The 15,304-nt window shown below is 43.8% G+C and overlaps 1 protein-coding gene across 3 annotated transcripts; it reads right to left on the reverse strand.

Moving 5' to 3' along the window:
* Positions 1 to 7,051: 7,051 nt before the first annotated feature.
* On the reverse strand, positions 7,052 to 15,211 carry LOC103265103 (zinc finger protein 778-like). 3 transcript variants are annotated; one of them, XM_008062807.1, is made up of 6 exons: positions 15,152 to 15,211; positions 12,276 to 12,413; positions 10,880 to 11,006; positions 9,947 to 10,030; positions 9,357 to 9,433; positions 7,052 to 8,893 (listed from the first exon to the last, which is right to left on the reverse strand). In XM_008062807.1, exons 2-6 carry the CDS (start codon positions 12,276 to 12,278, stop codon positions 7,052 to 7,054), a joined length of 2,133 nt encoding a protein of 710 aa, XP_008060998.1. In that variant the 5' UTR covers positions 12,279 to 12,413; positions 15,152 to 15,211. The 3 variants fall into 3 exon arrangements, with proteins under 3 accessions (XP_008060998.1, XP_021570553.1, XP_021570554.1); XM_021714878.1 differs by lacking the exon at positions 15,152 to 15,211 and adding an exon at positions 11,731 to 11,822 and having other exon boundaries at positions 12,276 to 12,300; XM_021714879.1 differs by lacking the exons at positions 9,947 to 10,030; positions 15,152 to 15,211 and adding an exon at positions 11,731 to 11,822 and having other exon boundaries at positions 12,276 to 12,300.
* Positions 15,212 to 15,304: the final 93 nt, after the last annotated feature.

The raw sequence follows: 15,304 nt of genomic DNA on the forward strand, positions 1-15,304 counted from the left end.
CCACTGCACTCCAGTCTGGGCGACAGAGTGAGACTCCAACTCAAAAAAGAAAAGAAAACACTGTGCTCAGTGAAAGAAGCCAGCTGCAAGGACTGCATACTGGATAATTCCATTTGCAGGAAACACCCAGATTCCACAGATTCAAAGAGACAGATCCTAGCAGGTTCGCAGTGGCCCAAAGCTGGGGACAGGCAAAGGATTAACCAGAAACAGGCATGGGGGAATCCCCCCGGGCTGATGAAAATGTTCTGGAATGATCACGATGGGAGTTGCAGGGGCTAGGGAGTTTTCTGGTACATAAATTATACCTCACTAAAGCTGTCATACATGGAAGGGGCTTCCACCGTGTATTCCTTTTGATAAATCCAGTTAGTGTCTCCATCACGGTAGTACAGACTCATGACACACAGCTCTGAAATCATCCCTGCAATTTTGGTGTTTCTTGTAGAGAACAGCAATAATATTGTTTCTCAAGTGATGTAGGAGTTCAACTGTTGATGCTCTTGGAATGGATACAGAACACTCTAATTCTCTTATCAGGATTCAGACTAGGAATATTTATTCAGTTTGGCAATTCCATCTTCTCTTTCAGGGTCTTCATCCTTTTTTTTTTTTTTTTCCCAGGTGCAGTGACTCAAGCCTGTAATCCCAGCACTTTGGGACATCATCCTTTTTAATTTTTTAGAGACAGGGTCTGGCTCTGTCACCCAGGCTGGAGTGCAATGGCACAATCCCAGCTCACTTCAGCTTTAACCTCTTGTGCTCTTCAGTTTCCTGTAGCTCTTTGACTATCTTTAAGACAGTTGTTTTAAAGTCTTTGTCTAGTAGATCTACAACCAAGTCTCTTTTAGGGACAGTTTCTCTTGATTTATTTTTTTCCTCTGAACGGGCCATAATTCTTTCTTTGTAAACCTAGACATTTTTTGGTTAAAAACTGGACATCTGATCTAGTAACGTGGTAAGAGTTTCCCCTTCTCCAGGAATTGCTGGCTTTTGTTTTTATTGTTTTGGTTGTTGTTGTTGTTGTTGTAGGCTATCTCTATACTGAGAATCAGCCTGAAGTGTAAACAGGCCGTTCTTAGGTCTTTTCTGATATTTGTACACCATCATTCACAGCACCATTACCCACAACAGTTGGCAGCATCAAACTCAGGTTTTCACACAACCAGTAATCTAAAACTAGGGCTGTTCATAATCCTTAAGAAACACAGCCCCAATGCCGCAATCCTAAATGCTGATATCTAAAAGATCAAAATTCTTACCAGCTAAAACCTTGAGTTCCAAAATCTCTACTGTCTAATTGAATCCCTAACCCAAAATGACAGATTTGGGATTTGGTGCAACCAAGGCTTCTAAAAGTGAATTTCAAGGTGTTACCATTCAGTCTGATGTATTAGGTGAAAAATTCCTTTAACAACTTATAAAACAGGTCTTCAGGCAATGATCCTTAGCACTGCATCATCTTGATTTCAGCTTCATTCCTAAAAGATAATTTTCTGGACACAGACAGCATTCTGGGTTGGCGTTTTTGTTGCAGTACCTTAAAAATGTTCCTACATTTCTTCTTAGCCTCTATGGTTTTTGATGAGAAATCCAGTCAATTGAGTTGTTCTGCTATAAGCATTGTGTCAATTTTCTCAGTCTCCTTTCAATATTTTGTCTGTAGCCTTCACCATTGATGATGCTAGGTTTGTGCTTAACTTTCATTAGGTTCATCATGTTTTGAGTTCACTGAACTTCTTGGATCTGTAAATTTATATCTTACACAAGCATGGGAAATTTTTGATCATTTTTTTCAAACATTTTTACTGCACACTTTCTCCTTTTCTAGAACCCTGGGGTCTGAGGCCTTTTGGTATTGTCACACCACAATAATTTGAGAGTGTATTCTGGACATTTTGAATATTATATGATGACATTCCAGGTCTTTAAATCCAATGGAGAACTTAGACCAGGCGACTAACCCAATTGGGTTCATCATGCAAGTTTCAATCAACATTCTGTGGGTTGTGCCTTCAATGTGAATTCCATTTTCAAAGTCTTTGCAGTGCTTTTTATGTCTCTCTAGAGGCTAGTCTACCTGCAGAGTGGGTGGTCTCACAGTCCAGTTCTCAAAGTCAATAGTATGTGTGATGCCAGCAAAAGACTGCCTGGAGGCTAGGGGCAAGCAAATGGTGAAAAAAAAAATAGTTGGAATTAATTCTCTCCATATCTCTCACTAGCATTAGGGCACCCCCCCCCCCCACACACACACACACACACTCACTGTGCTAAGAAGTAAGTCCTGTCAGCACTAGGGCTAAGTCTAGCAAATGCTAGCACATGCTTCTTGGACTTCCCAGCCACCAGAATTGTGAGCTAAATGAACTTTTTTTCTTCAAACACATAAAAAGGGGTGTTGTGTAAATTTTATGTCCTTGGGGCAGGAAAGAAATTAGACATACACAGATGCATCAAGAACAATCAATTCCAGAGGGATTAAGCACATCAATTTGAAATAAAACTATAAAAATAGTGGAAAGTAAAGTAGTAAGGACTTAAAGTAAAATAAAGTGTCTGGTCAAGGGCAGGCTGACAAGAAAAGTTGTATAAATTTGGATGTGCCAAAATTAAGAAATCCTTTTCCTTACAACATCATCACAACAGTGAAAATATGTAAAGTGAAAGCTTACTGCAGCCTTGTAATTCACAATGATGAGAACCACATCACCCACAAAAGTTTCACTAGTTATTTCTGAAAGAGATTAGAAAAAGCAGGAAAAATGTAACCAGGTTTTTCACCAAAAAAGTAAAATAGCTAAAGTAAGTAAAAACATGATCATACTATTAGCAATCAGAAGAATGCAAACTAAAACCTAAGGAAGAAATTGTCACAATCAGATTAGAAAAAATGTCCTTCCCTAAAAAGGTTGAACAAGTAAGAGGGAACGAATGTTCTGCACAGGAGTAAGTCAACAGCAGCTTTCATAGGAGAAAAATAACCTACAGTAGGTCGTACCTTGTGGGATCTGTACAATGGTAGTTAAGGCTGACTGAGCCTGTATGTTACCTCATAAAGGTGACTGGGTGACTATGGAGAGGTTCGTACCACAAAAATAAAAGTTTATTGCTCACAGTACCAGAAGACGGGGCCATGTCCTCTAACAATGGGTCCATGGGAGTGATGGTGTCAGGAGGCGGAAGCAGGAGTGAGGAGAAAGCATGGACCATGACCTTTACAGGGGTGTCGACAAGGCAAGGCAAGGCAGGATGAAATGTTTGGGGCTGGCTCATTTGAATAATGCTGGGGGGGTTCAGGGACATGAGACATGTCCCTAGTTGCTCAGTCCCTTGCCCTGGGCTGACACAGGACAGGGAACGTGTTGGCTTGGTGTGCTAGCACTAGGTGAAGGAAGTGCCTGAGCATATGGGCACTGGACGGTTGATGTGCACTGAAGCAGTGTTCCCTAGAAAGTTGTTCACCATCTTTGGGAATCACCTAGCCTGGGGGTGAGAGGTGTCTAGTCCCAACCAGCAAGATTCTCTGGATATCAATGTATTCTAGTATTAAAAAATGAAACAAGATGAATATAATTGGTCCATGAATGGTTTGAGCTCACACTCAAGAACAATGGATTGACAACAGTGATGATTTTGAGACAGAAGGGCATATGTTGTCCAAAACAACACAAAACATTGAGTAAGAAGGAGAAAAACAGGCAGCAGTACACATGGTACATGAAGTCCTGTCTGTAGCCAAGTTTAACATTCTGCCTGGTGTCTTAGTCTGTCTTGTGCAGCTGTAGAGAAATATCTGCAGCTGGGTAATTCACACAGAAGAGATTTACTCTGCTTACAGATCTGCAGGCTGACAAGAAGCATGGCACTGGTACCTGCTCCGTTTCTGCTGGAGGCTTTTATGCTGCATCAAAACAAGGCAGAGCAGGTCAACAGGGAGCAAACACAAGGATGTCTGGCTTAATAACACCCATGCTCACAGAAACAAAGGCATCCCGAAGAACCCAATCTCAAGAGGGCAAAAGCTAACAGCATCCAGCCATTCATGAGGGATCCACCCCATGACCCAAATGCCCCTACCAGGCCCCACCTCCCAAAACCCCCATAAGGGGATCAGAATCAACATGCACTCTGGAGGGGACAAACACGCTATATCCAAACCTAAGCAAGTGGTCTTACTGAAGAAGGCAGTCTGGAAATGTTGGAAGGTCAATAATAATCTCCTGGAGGAGTTGTAAAGGGTATTAAAAGTATGAGGTTGACAGTAGTTAATGGCAGATCTGGAGATGTGTTGTAAGAGGAGGCATTGATAAGTTAGAAAAAAATAAGATTTTGTGAAAAACCGAGGTGAGGGAGTAAGATTAAGATGGTGAGCTGTGGGGTTAGTGAGAAGCAATGGGGAGTCATCGGCCATCACTCATGGAAGGGAGGGGTTGACTGACATGAAGAAGGTGCATCACAGCAAAACAAAACCATAATTTTGTTAACATTTATCAGGATATAAGCTGGGTACACCGGTTTACAGCTGTAATCCCAGCAAGTTGGGAGGTCAAGGAGGATTGCCTGAGCCCAGGGGTTCAAGGCCAGCCTAGGCAACATAGCGAGGCCTTGTCTCTACAAAAAATTCAATAATTAGCCCATCATAACGGTGCACACCTGTAGTCCCAGCTACTTGGGAGGCTAAGGTGGAAGGATCACTTAAGCCCAGGAAGTTGAGGCTGTGATGAGCCGTGATCATGCCACTGCACTCCAGCCTGGGCCACAGAGGTCATTTAAAAAAACAAAAACCAAAAAACCCGGGGCGCTGGGCTTGGTGGCTCAGCCTGTAATCCCAGCAGTTTGGGAGGCCAAGGCAAGTGGATTGCCTGAGTTTGCAGATTTGAGACCAGCCCAGGCAACTTGGCGAGACCTTGTCTCTACAATAAATAAAAAATTAGCCAGGCATGGTAGTGTGCACCTGTATTTCCAGCTATTTGGAAGGCTGAGGCGGAAGTATCACCGGAGCCCAGCAGGTCGACACTGGGGTGGCCGTGAGCATACCACTGCACTCCAGCCTGGGCAACAGAGAGAGACTCTAACTCAAAATACAAACAAACAAAAAACTCTGGGACATCACAGACAGTAGTAACCCATATCAGGTTTTCCTAGGGGTATGGGGTAGGGCACAGTGCTTTGGCTGGGATCATCCCAGGATCATGCATAAACTGACAGCAAGCTTAAATGCACCACAGAACCCCAAGTATCAAAGGAGGAAAAAGGAAAATGCTTGGTGTCAAATTTGTACCACAGAAACACAGACCACAGGTTTTGTTATGATGAAGGCTCTGGAAAATTGGGTGAGGTCATCTCCAGGGATGTGGTCTTGGCTGGGAGATTCTCTACCAGCAGTGAGCCTCTCAGGGCAATGTGTGGGCTGAGGGTCTAAAAAATACTTGTTCATGTCCCTCTGGCTGGAAGCCCAAGCACAAGGATGAGCCAACCTGCAGAGCTGACCTCATCCATGATACACAAGCTCCTGACTCAGGCAACTATGAATGAGTCCCAGTGGAGATGCTGGGCCTACTTCAGACAATCAGGAAGGCATCTGATACTATACAGGAGCTGCTACAACCCACAGAGGCAGCTCAGACTCACCTGGTGTCACTGCCAAAACTGACAGGTGGCCACAGACAGGCTCCATGGCCCCACTCACATCTATGATACCATCCACATCTGCTCCTCTCCACAAACACATGATGCAAAGGTACATAGCTCTCCTCGAACAAGGTTTATTGTGTACCTCAATGTATGTTCCACATTGGGTGGAATACATGCCATGGAAACAGTCATCAGGCAGCTGCAGCCCCGATGGCCATAAATACACAAGACCAGGAGCTGGAGTCAGAAGTACACTTTTCCCCTCTCAGACTGATGCCTGGGTATGCTGCGCTACATGTGTCCAAGGCCCCCATTCAGGATGTGCACATGATGGTATCCAGCACAGTGCAACAGGACTGATTGCATTCTCAGGAGTTTTTTCATTTTCATAGGACATGGACAGAATAACTAACACAGAAGTGGGTCATACTGAGTCCCAACAGTTGCTGGACTCAGGCATTGGATATCATTGCTCTGCCAAGCTGTGGAATGATCCAGAGATCAGAGAGAGCATTCACTGCACTGCCTGCTGTTACTGGAATGCCCACTTCCCTGGGGCAGGGGTCATGGCTTTCCCTTCATGCTCATTAAATCAGGGGATATCAGAGCACTAACTTTGACCTCACCCTTTCTCAACTCTGCTCTTCTTTGCACCCTGACCTATGCAAAAGAATCCGGAGAGAGAGGAACGAAGGCATTTTCTGCAACATTTTAAGTTGCCTTATATCTGCCATGTTGGCTGACACAAGCCCCTGTGACTATGTCTAAGAGCATGACAGACCAACAAGAGGATCGGCACTGCAACAATAGGACTAAGTCTGAGTCTTGAAGCCCACTTCAGCAAGGTTCCAGCTTAGAAGGTGTAGCAAGTAGACTAGAGTGGTGTTACTGTAGGGGAAAAAGCATTACTCCAGGAATGAGAGCAGATTCACCCAGGAAGCCCTATCTCTGTCAGCATTAAATATTTCAAGTTACAGGGAGGCAACGTCAGATGCAGTGCACATTAGATCCTGTACACTGACAAGTTTCTTTTGGTGTGAATCGCCACGATTACTACAGGTTGATGGATGACATAATGTAAAAAAATGACTTTCTACCATTTCTTACCTTCCTAGGGCGTTTCCTCATTGTGAGATCACAAGTAAATATAAAAGTCTTGAGCAGAACTACAACTCTTCCACACATCACATATCAATTGGGTACATCTCCATGGGAGGATCATACACCATCAGTAAGACCTAAGGAAGCATGAGGGCTTTCTGTGCTTCTTACTCTGTGTGGCTCCAGGTAAGGTCTTATTGCAATGAGATTCTGATGGTGTCCACAGTCCTCAAAATCATGGGGCATCTTGAATGTGAATTCACACATGACTGCAAAGTGAACTAGCATAACCAAAAGCTTCCCCACATTGTTTAAATTAGTAAGCTTTCTCATTAGTGTGAATTTGAGTGTGATGATGAAGGCATGAAGAATTCCTAAAGGATTTTCCACATTCCTTGCATTCAAAAAGTTTATTGTCATTGTACGTTATCAAGTGTTCATTTAATAGATAAAATCTATCGTAGGCTTTCCCACATTCCCTACATTCATAGGGTTTCTGTCCAGTGTGGATTCTCATATGTTTACGTAGGTGTGAGGATGCACGGAAGGCTTTTCCACATTCCTTACATGTATATGGCTTCTCTCCAGTGTGAGTTCTTATGTGTTCAGTAAGGTGTGATGATGAAGCGAAAGCTTTTCCACATTCTTTACATCTATAAGGCTTCTCTCCAGTGTGAGTTCGTACATGCACAATAAGATGTGAGGATGTAGTGAAGGCTTTTCCACATTCTTTACATTCATAGGGCTTCTCCCCAGTGTGAGTTCGTATATGTTCAGTTAGGCTTGAAGAAACAGTAAAGGCCTTCCCACACTCCTTACACTCATATGGTTTTATTCCAGTGTGAATGTGAATGTGCTTATTCAGGCACGCGGAATTTCTAAAGGACTTTCTGCATACCATACATTCAAAGGGCTTCTCCTCTGTGTGAGTTTTTAAATGTTCGTTTAGAAGATAAAACCTATTGTAGGCTTTCCCACATTCCTTACATTCATAGGGTTTCTCTCCAGTGTGTGTTCGTTCATGTTTAGTAAGACCTGAGCGGCCAGTGAAGGCTTTCCCACACTGGTTACACTCATAGGGTTTCTCTCCAGTATGAATCCTCACATGTTCAGTTAGGCTTGAAGAAACAGTGAAGGATTTCCCACACTCCTTACACTCATAGGGCTTTTCTCCAGTGTGAGTTCTTATATGTTCAATAAGGCCAGAGGATGTACAGAAAGCTTTCCCACACTCCTTACACTCATAAGGTTTCTCTCCTGTGTGAGTTCGTACATGTCTAGTAAGGCCACACCGCACAGTGAAGGCTTTCCCACAGTACTTACATGTATAGGGTTTTAGTCCAGTGTGAATTCGGACATGATTATTAAGGCATGAGGAATTTTTGAAAGATTTTCCACACACCATACATTCAAAGGGCTTCTCCCTTGTGTGAGTTTTCAAGTGTTCGGTTAGTAGAGAAAACCTATTGTAGGCTTTCCCACATTCCTTACATGCATAGGGCTTCTCTCCAGCGTGTGTTTGTAGGTGTTTAGAAAGGCCTGAGCGCCCAGTGAAGGCTTTCCCGCATTCCTTACATTCATAAGTTTTCATTCCAATATGGATTCTTTCATGTTCAGTTAGGTTGGAAGCAATAGAGAAGGATTTCAAACATTCCTTAAGTTCAAAGGGCTTCCCGACAGTATGGGTTTGCATATGAATTTTAAGGTCAGAAGGAGATCTAAAGACCTGGGGATTCTTTAGAATGGGTATTTCAACAGGCACAACATGGCTTGTGGGGTTAGTAAAAGCTCTCCCATACTGCTTCCACTCATACAGATCTTGCCTGCTATGAGTTCTCATATGTGTCTGCAGATGTGACTGATTAGGGAATGCTTTTGCACTGTCACTGAAGTCAGAGGATGTGCCTTGTGTGCATGTTCTCTGGTCAACAACATCTGGAGTTAGGCTAAAGCCTTTTCCACACCGATTCAACACAGAAAACTGTTCTCCAGTAGAGGTTTCCTTGTACAGAGTAAAAAAGTCTTTTCCATAATGACTGGACACATAAGTGTTCCCTGCACTCTGAGTTCTCACGTGTGTGATAAGATCTGCATGTTCACTGAAGGTTTCTCCACACTGCTTGTGGTCACAGAGTTCCCCTCCACTGTGGCTTTTTGCCTGTTGATGAAGGAACAAAGGCTAATTAAAAATTTTTGAGATGTATTAATAAAATTTCAGAGAGCTGAAGAAACACATGATTAAGATGACTTTTCATTACAAGCACACATTTCCTGCCCAGTAGAAGTTTTTCATATGGAAGGAATAAACCCTACAGAAAGAATCCTGTTTCACCTGCTCTAACCTTAAACAAATTTCTATATATTCTCATATTCCTATTATTCTCATGAAACTGTTATAAAAATCTCAACCTAGTTATGTATGTGGTAATATATACTTGAGAGAATGCAGAAACTAGAGTTACAGTATCCAAAATTCTTTATCTTCAGGGTATCCCTCCAGACATTCCTCCAGACAATGATACTTCACTCCAATATCTCCAATATTTTTGTGGATCTTCTATAATAAAAATCTCAAACGTTTATGAGTATGACAAATAGAAAATCTCTCCTGTTAATCTTACCGTTTGAATCCCATTTGATGGTTTAAACCAAAAAACATCTGGCCAATGCGTTGATCCTCTGGTTTTAAGTCGCCATTCTGAAGTATAAGAGAAAAGATATAAGGGTCTACAGAGCAAAATGGTGGGTAGAATAAGTTAAAAATGATCAAACTCATTGGCATTTGTTTTCATGTTGAACACATGAGAAAAATAAAGGAAAAATAGATTTAAGCAGTTTAACTAAGTCTATAATTTGGCAATCAGACTTGGGTCAAATTAAGCAATTTTCAAAACAACCTTTTCAGGAAAATTAAATATGAAGGTGAATAAAAACAATATTATGAAGAAGGAAAGTAGAAAAGATCTGGATGAAAAGCATACATTAAAACCACATACTCAAAGGAAAAAAAAGCAGATAATTTGTGAACTCACAGGAAAGTCTGGGTCAGACTGAAAAAAAAAAGAAACATGGGAAGCTGAAGATACCTCCAAACTTCTGAGTCCAATGGCGTCACATTCAGTGACAAGGTGCATCTCAAGACATTTCCTCATTGTGCTTCTAACTACACTGAACTTGTCATCAACCAGAGACATTCCTCACACTCACTTACCTTCGAGAACTCTCCCCTGCACTGTCCTCAGTTCTTCCTCTCCCTCCAGACAACATATCACATTGTGGTTGAGCAGGTCACTTCCTAGGCATAGGGAAAGACCCACAAATAAAGAAGGTCGACACAAGAGAGGACAAATCAACTGTGAAACAGGAGCTACATGTCTAAAGAAAGCAGTGACATCACTTCAAAATAGCCCAAAATGTATATAACTGGCGGGGCTCAGTGGCTCAGCCTGTAATCCCAGCACTTTGGAAGGCTGAGGCGAGAGGACTGCCTGAGCCTGCAGATTCAAGACCTGTCCAGGCAACTTGGTGAGACCTCGTCTCTACAACATATTAAAAATTAGCCAGGTGTGGTACTGTACACCTGTAGTTCCAGCTACTTGGAAGGCTGAAGAGGAAAGATTGCCTAAGCCCAGGAGTTCGAGGCTGTAGCTAGTCATGATCGTGCCACTGCACTCCAACCTGGGCAACAAAATGAGACTCCAACTCAAAAAAAAAATAAACGAAAAAACAAAAAAACAAAATGAAAACACCCCATTCTTTTGTGTCCCCAAGAGACTGGCCATCTCTGACCCCTGAAACCTGACATTCAGGCATCAACACACGTAAAAACCACTAAGCTTTTACTGAGATAGGAGTGAAGAGTGGTCCTCATATACTTGGGAAACTACTTCCCAATGATTCTCAGCAGAGTGAGTCAGAGTCATCTAGAGGGCTTGTTAAAACACAGAAGACAGGCCCCACAGCAGACTGTGACAAGTATGTCACAAGTGAAGTGAAAAGAACCATACTAGAAGAAAGCCTATCAGTGCAGTGACCATGTCTGTCATTTTCCACTACGTCCTGATCTGTCACCATCAATCCTGGAACATAGTAAGTACATCAAACATTCCAGATGGTTACAAAGAGAGGAGGCAGTCTTCCTCACCTATGGAAGCCAGGTTCTCACAGGTCTCCAGCATCACATCTCTGTACAGGTCTCTCTGAGCTGAGTCCAGTAAAGTCCACTCCTCCTGGGTGAAATCAACAGCCACATCTTCAAAGCTCACAGAGTCCTGCAACATCACACACACGTGGTTTGGGCCACGGAAGTCATCTGTCAGTGTTCACTGGAGCATGAGGAGGTTGGGCGTACAGCTACATGGGACTTAAGAGGCCTCAATGTCCACCCCACGGCCCAAAGGACCTAGGAGTGCTCCTCTGTCCACATTCACTCACTGTTGATCTCAGTCATGTGGCTCTAACAACATCTCTGACACAGGAACGTACCTCCCCACAACTAGATGGGGAGCTCTCACACCTCATTTCCCTCCACTGTAGCACAATCCTGAGCACATTATACACATGATAAAGGGTGATGACAAAGAACTTCCTGGAGGAAAGGACTCTTCTCCTTACCGTGTGCCACAGCAAAATAAGAAGCATGCATTTGGCACTATGAGGTCAAATTAATAATGCTGAAACACTGCGATGAATATAAAGGTGACCCCTAACCAACTAGGCTCTGCTCCCTGGGTGATTCAACTAGGGACTCAGTCCTTGAAGGAAGCTTCATTTGCTCAAGAAGCTGTGGAGACAAGTCTGACTAGATGGAAATGTGTCTATCTAGTGGACACAGGGATGTCATTTTTAGAAAAACACACTCTTGTGGGAGGGGCACATCTCATCAACAAGGGTACCTGCATAATGAACATTTGTATACCTAACCCTGAACTGTACCCAATATCTTTAAAATAAAAATTGTCAAGTTAAAAAAAAAAAAACACACTCTTGGTATACCTGGTAGCAATTGATCAGACAGCCAGCCACCATCCTTGCTGCCTCTGTCTGTTCTTCACAATGGCTGACTGGGTCCCTGTAAACATAACCTGCTGGAAAAGACAGAAGGCGCCTGAACCCTCAGCTGAACAAATTCACACACTCTGTGCCTGGAAGTTATTGCATCCTAATAGGAAATCCCAGGTATTCCCGCATACTCAACAGCAGGCACGTGTACACACAAGTGCCATCCAGCGCCAAAGCAGTCTGTCTTACATGGTGAGCTATGCTACCCCTTGGGAAATAGCAATAGTCTCACATGAGCATAAGAAGTCTCAAGACCCATGAAATGCAGCTTGACTTGCCGTGGTGATAACTCATGAAGGAGATGAGGCATCCCCTCTTCTAAAGCACATACTCCAGGGCTGACCTGCAAACCCGAGTGCTCCAGCACATTCCAGGATCTCCACAATAAACAGAAGCAGGACTGCTCAGGCCCAACCCAGGACTCTAGCTGTGTGGGGACCTACCCAGAGTCCCTGCAGAAGTACACACCAAGGACTCACCATGGGACATGTCGACGGCTGCCATCTGGGAGGCTGGTGGTATGTCTGAACACGCCTCTCCTCAATGCCACCACCACACGAGGGTGGCTCATGAGTCTACACGGATGATGCACTCTCCATCCCTCTGGGCTAGGATATCTGGAGACACATTCACATCCATCACAACCAGGAAGCATTACCCATCAGTCAACAAACTTCCTGCACTTGCTCTCATCAAATGATGCGTGAGAAAGCCACTAAGAACAGTTTACTCCATGAGTATTCTAATACCCACTGTCAATTACTGAGGAGCAGTATGAGCCAGAAGCCTCAGCTGAACCTTAGAAAGACTAGTTCACTTAACACATTTATGACTGACAAATTTTTCACTTTCCTAATACTGAGAGTAGGTGAAACTTAAAATCTAAAGCTGGTTACTGTAAACTTCTGTCATTATGCACAAGTGAAATGGTCTTTTCTAAATTGTCACCTTTTCCACAATATAGCTAAAGCTGCAAATATATCTAGTATTTGCCTCAGGCACCACTCTGACTAGCATTCTGTACTTTGTATTTTTATTCGGATTATAAATCTGAAAAGACAGTCTTCCACGACGAGGTAAATTCATGTCAGCGGCCAACAGGACCAGAATTTAGAATAACATGAATTCACAATAGTGGTCATGAAAGAGTTTATTATAAGAACAGCCCTCACTATAGATACCACCCCTACTTAATAGCTAAGAAAGAAAACCCTGATTCAGATAACACTAACTGGTCTCCTATCATCCCCGGGAAGTGGTGAAGCAAGAATGGTATACAGATTAAGCTGTCTCATAAGCCTGAACTTCTGAGTTCGTAATTATCCCCAGCATGACCAAAAGGAGGTCTAGAACTTCACCGTTCTCATTCCACCAACCAGGTGACTAAAATTCAGAAATTTTACAGCATCACAAAAATATCTATAGTCCTAGAAGAAACTATATTTACTACTAGGTGTCTCTCACTGGGGGAGTTCTTGTACTGAGAAGCTCAAATGTGTTTTGTTTGGTGGCACAGGCTCTCTTCCCTTATTTAAAGAGCTGCTACTAATATATAATGAATCATCATCTTCTCCGCTATGACACAGTGCCAAAGGACTTGACACTCCATCACTGCTACAATGTTGACATGACAGTTGGCTGGATCCAACGAGCAGGAAACAGAAAATACACACATATTTTTTTTGAGTTGGAATCTCACTCCATCGCCCAGACTGGAGTGCAGTGGCATGCTCCTGGCCACCGCAGCCTCGACCTGCTGGGCTCTGGCAATCCTTCCGCCTCAGCCTTCCAAGTAGCTGGAACTACAGGCGCATGCTACCACGGCCGGTTAATTTTTTATTTATTGTAGAGATGAGGTCTCACCAAGTTGCCTGGGCAGGTCTCGAACCCGCGGGCTCAGGCAATCCACTCACCTTGGCCTCCCAAAGCACTAGGATTACAGGCTAAGCCACCAAGCCCAGCCAGAAATATTTTTGATACATTTTAAGAAACATGCAAAAGACAGGGTGGAGATTCGAGGGCCACTGTTTCTGCGGGTTCGGTGGTCTAGATCACGTAAAGACAAGCCCTCGTACACACACCTCCAAGTTACTGTGTCTGACACCACCTACCAACAAAAAAGAGGCACAACACTCTGTAATCTTTTGATTTTAGAGGTAACACACACATCTGTGTTGTGTCTAATACTCTCTCAGTTGCCTGCAAGCTTTCTGCTTAGAGAGTGGGACACAGCAAGTTCAGGCTGCAAGAGACACTTCTCAAGTGCTTGGCCCAAGAGACCCAGAAGACCCAGAGACACTCAAAGCATCTTTGGAGCCTTTGCCAAGCACCAACAGGAATTCAGAGCACAGCCATCTGGCATTTTCAAGTGAATCTATGCCCTCTTCTGCAGGTTACTGCTTTTCTGTTCAGAAACAGCTTGCCACCAGTACACAGCAGAGAATGAACAAATGACCCCAGAACATGAAGTGCTCTAAGGCAGAACTGAGGAATTCGAGGCTTTATGCCCCCAAATCCAGAAGGCACTTACTGCTGGCCCTTGGCCAACCTCTCCTCTGGAACGGTGGGTTTACAAGTTCATAGGAAATAGCCAGAAATGGAAGAAGGGTTCTGAAAGGAGGGAAGCCTTGAAGTGCAGAGTATAGTTAGTTTAATGTAGCCATTTTAAAGCAGCACAACCATTTTGCTTAGGCCTCACCCTTTGAAATTCCCTTGCTGCACACCTTGCGTGGCCCACTTGTCCTTTTGTCCTATAATCATTAATATGAAAAATGCCTTAGTTTTAGAATCTAGTAATTATACAGAATGCTCTGAGCATGTCCAGCTTGCTAACAATTTATCTGATAGGCATTCATATTGATACTCTGTTATCAACCGCTGTGAGGACCTCCAGCACACCACCGGAGGCCTGTTTACCTTATATTGTTATCGCCCAAAGATGACTACCCCAGCCCACCACCTGAGGACAGGGAACGCTGATGCCTGATGATGTCAAGATACTGGATTCAGTGAGTGCTAATAGGAACTGGAGAATGCAACTGTGGACGTTCCTTTTGGCCCAGACTCCCTCCAGGTCTAAGCCCCTTGGCTTTAGGGGCTTGCTTTAGAGCCCTTAAATTCTCCTAGCCTTTAGCCTGCCACGCGACATTTGCCTTGGAGTGTCGGGCCCCTTTCCATCTGTGAAAGGTGAATAATAAGTTTACCCTCTCAGTTTCAAAACACCGTGAAAACACGGTAAGAAACACCTGACCGGTGACTTTCTAGAATGATTCTTCCAAGTCAGCGTGATGGAGAAACGACAGGGATGCGCTAGGTGAAAAGACGCCGACAGACACAAACGTGGGCACGGACAAACCTTAACGATCGCTGGTCCAAAGGCACCCGGGCCACGTCGGAACCTTGAGCGGAGTTCCGGCCGTTGCGTGGGGCGGTCGCCGACGACACGATCTTCCTTTCTCAGTGAACAGCAGCACCGCGGCCGCGGCGCGACGACGTCCTCACCCCGGGA

This window comes from Carlito syrichta, unplaced genomic scaffold, assembly GCF_000164805.1.
Source record: "Carlito syrichta isolate Samal-C Ts95f unplaced genomic scaffold, Tarsius_syrichta-2.0.1 Scaffold305835, whole genome shotgun sequence".
NCBI classification, from domain to species: Eukaryota; Metazoa; Chordata; class Mammalia; order Primates; family Tarsiidae; genus Carlito; species Carlito syrichta.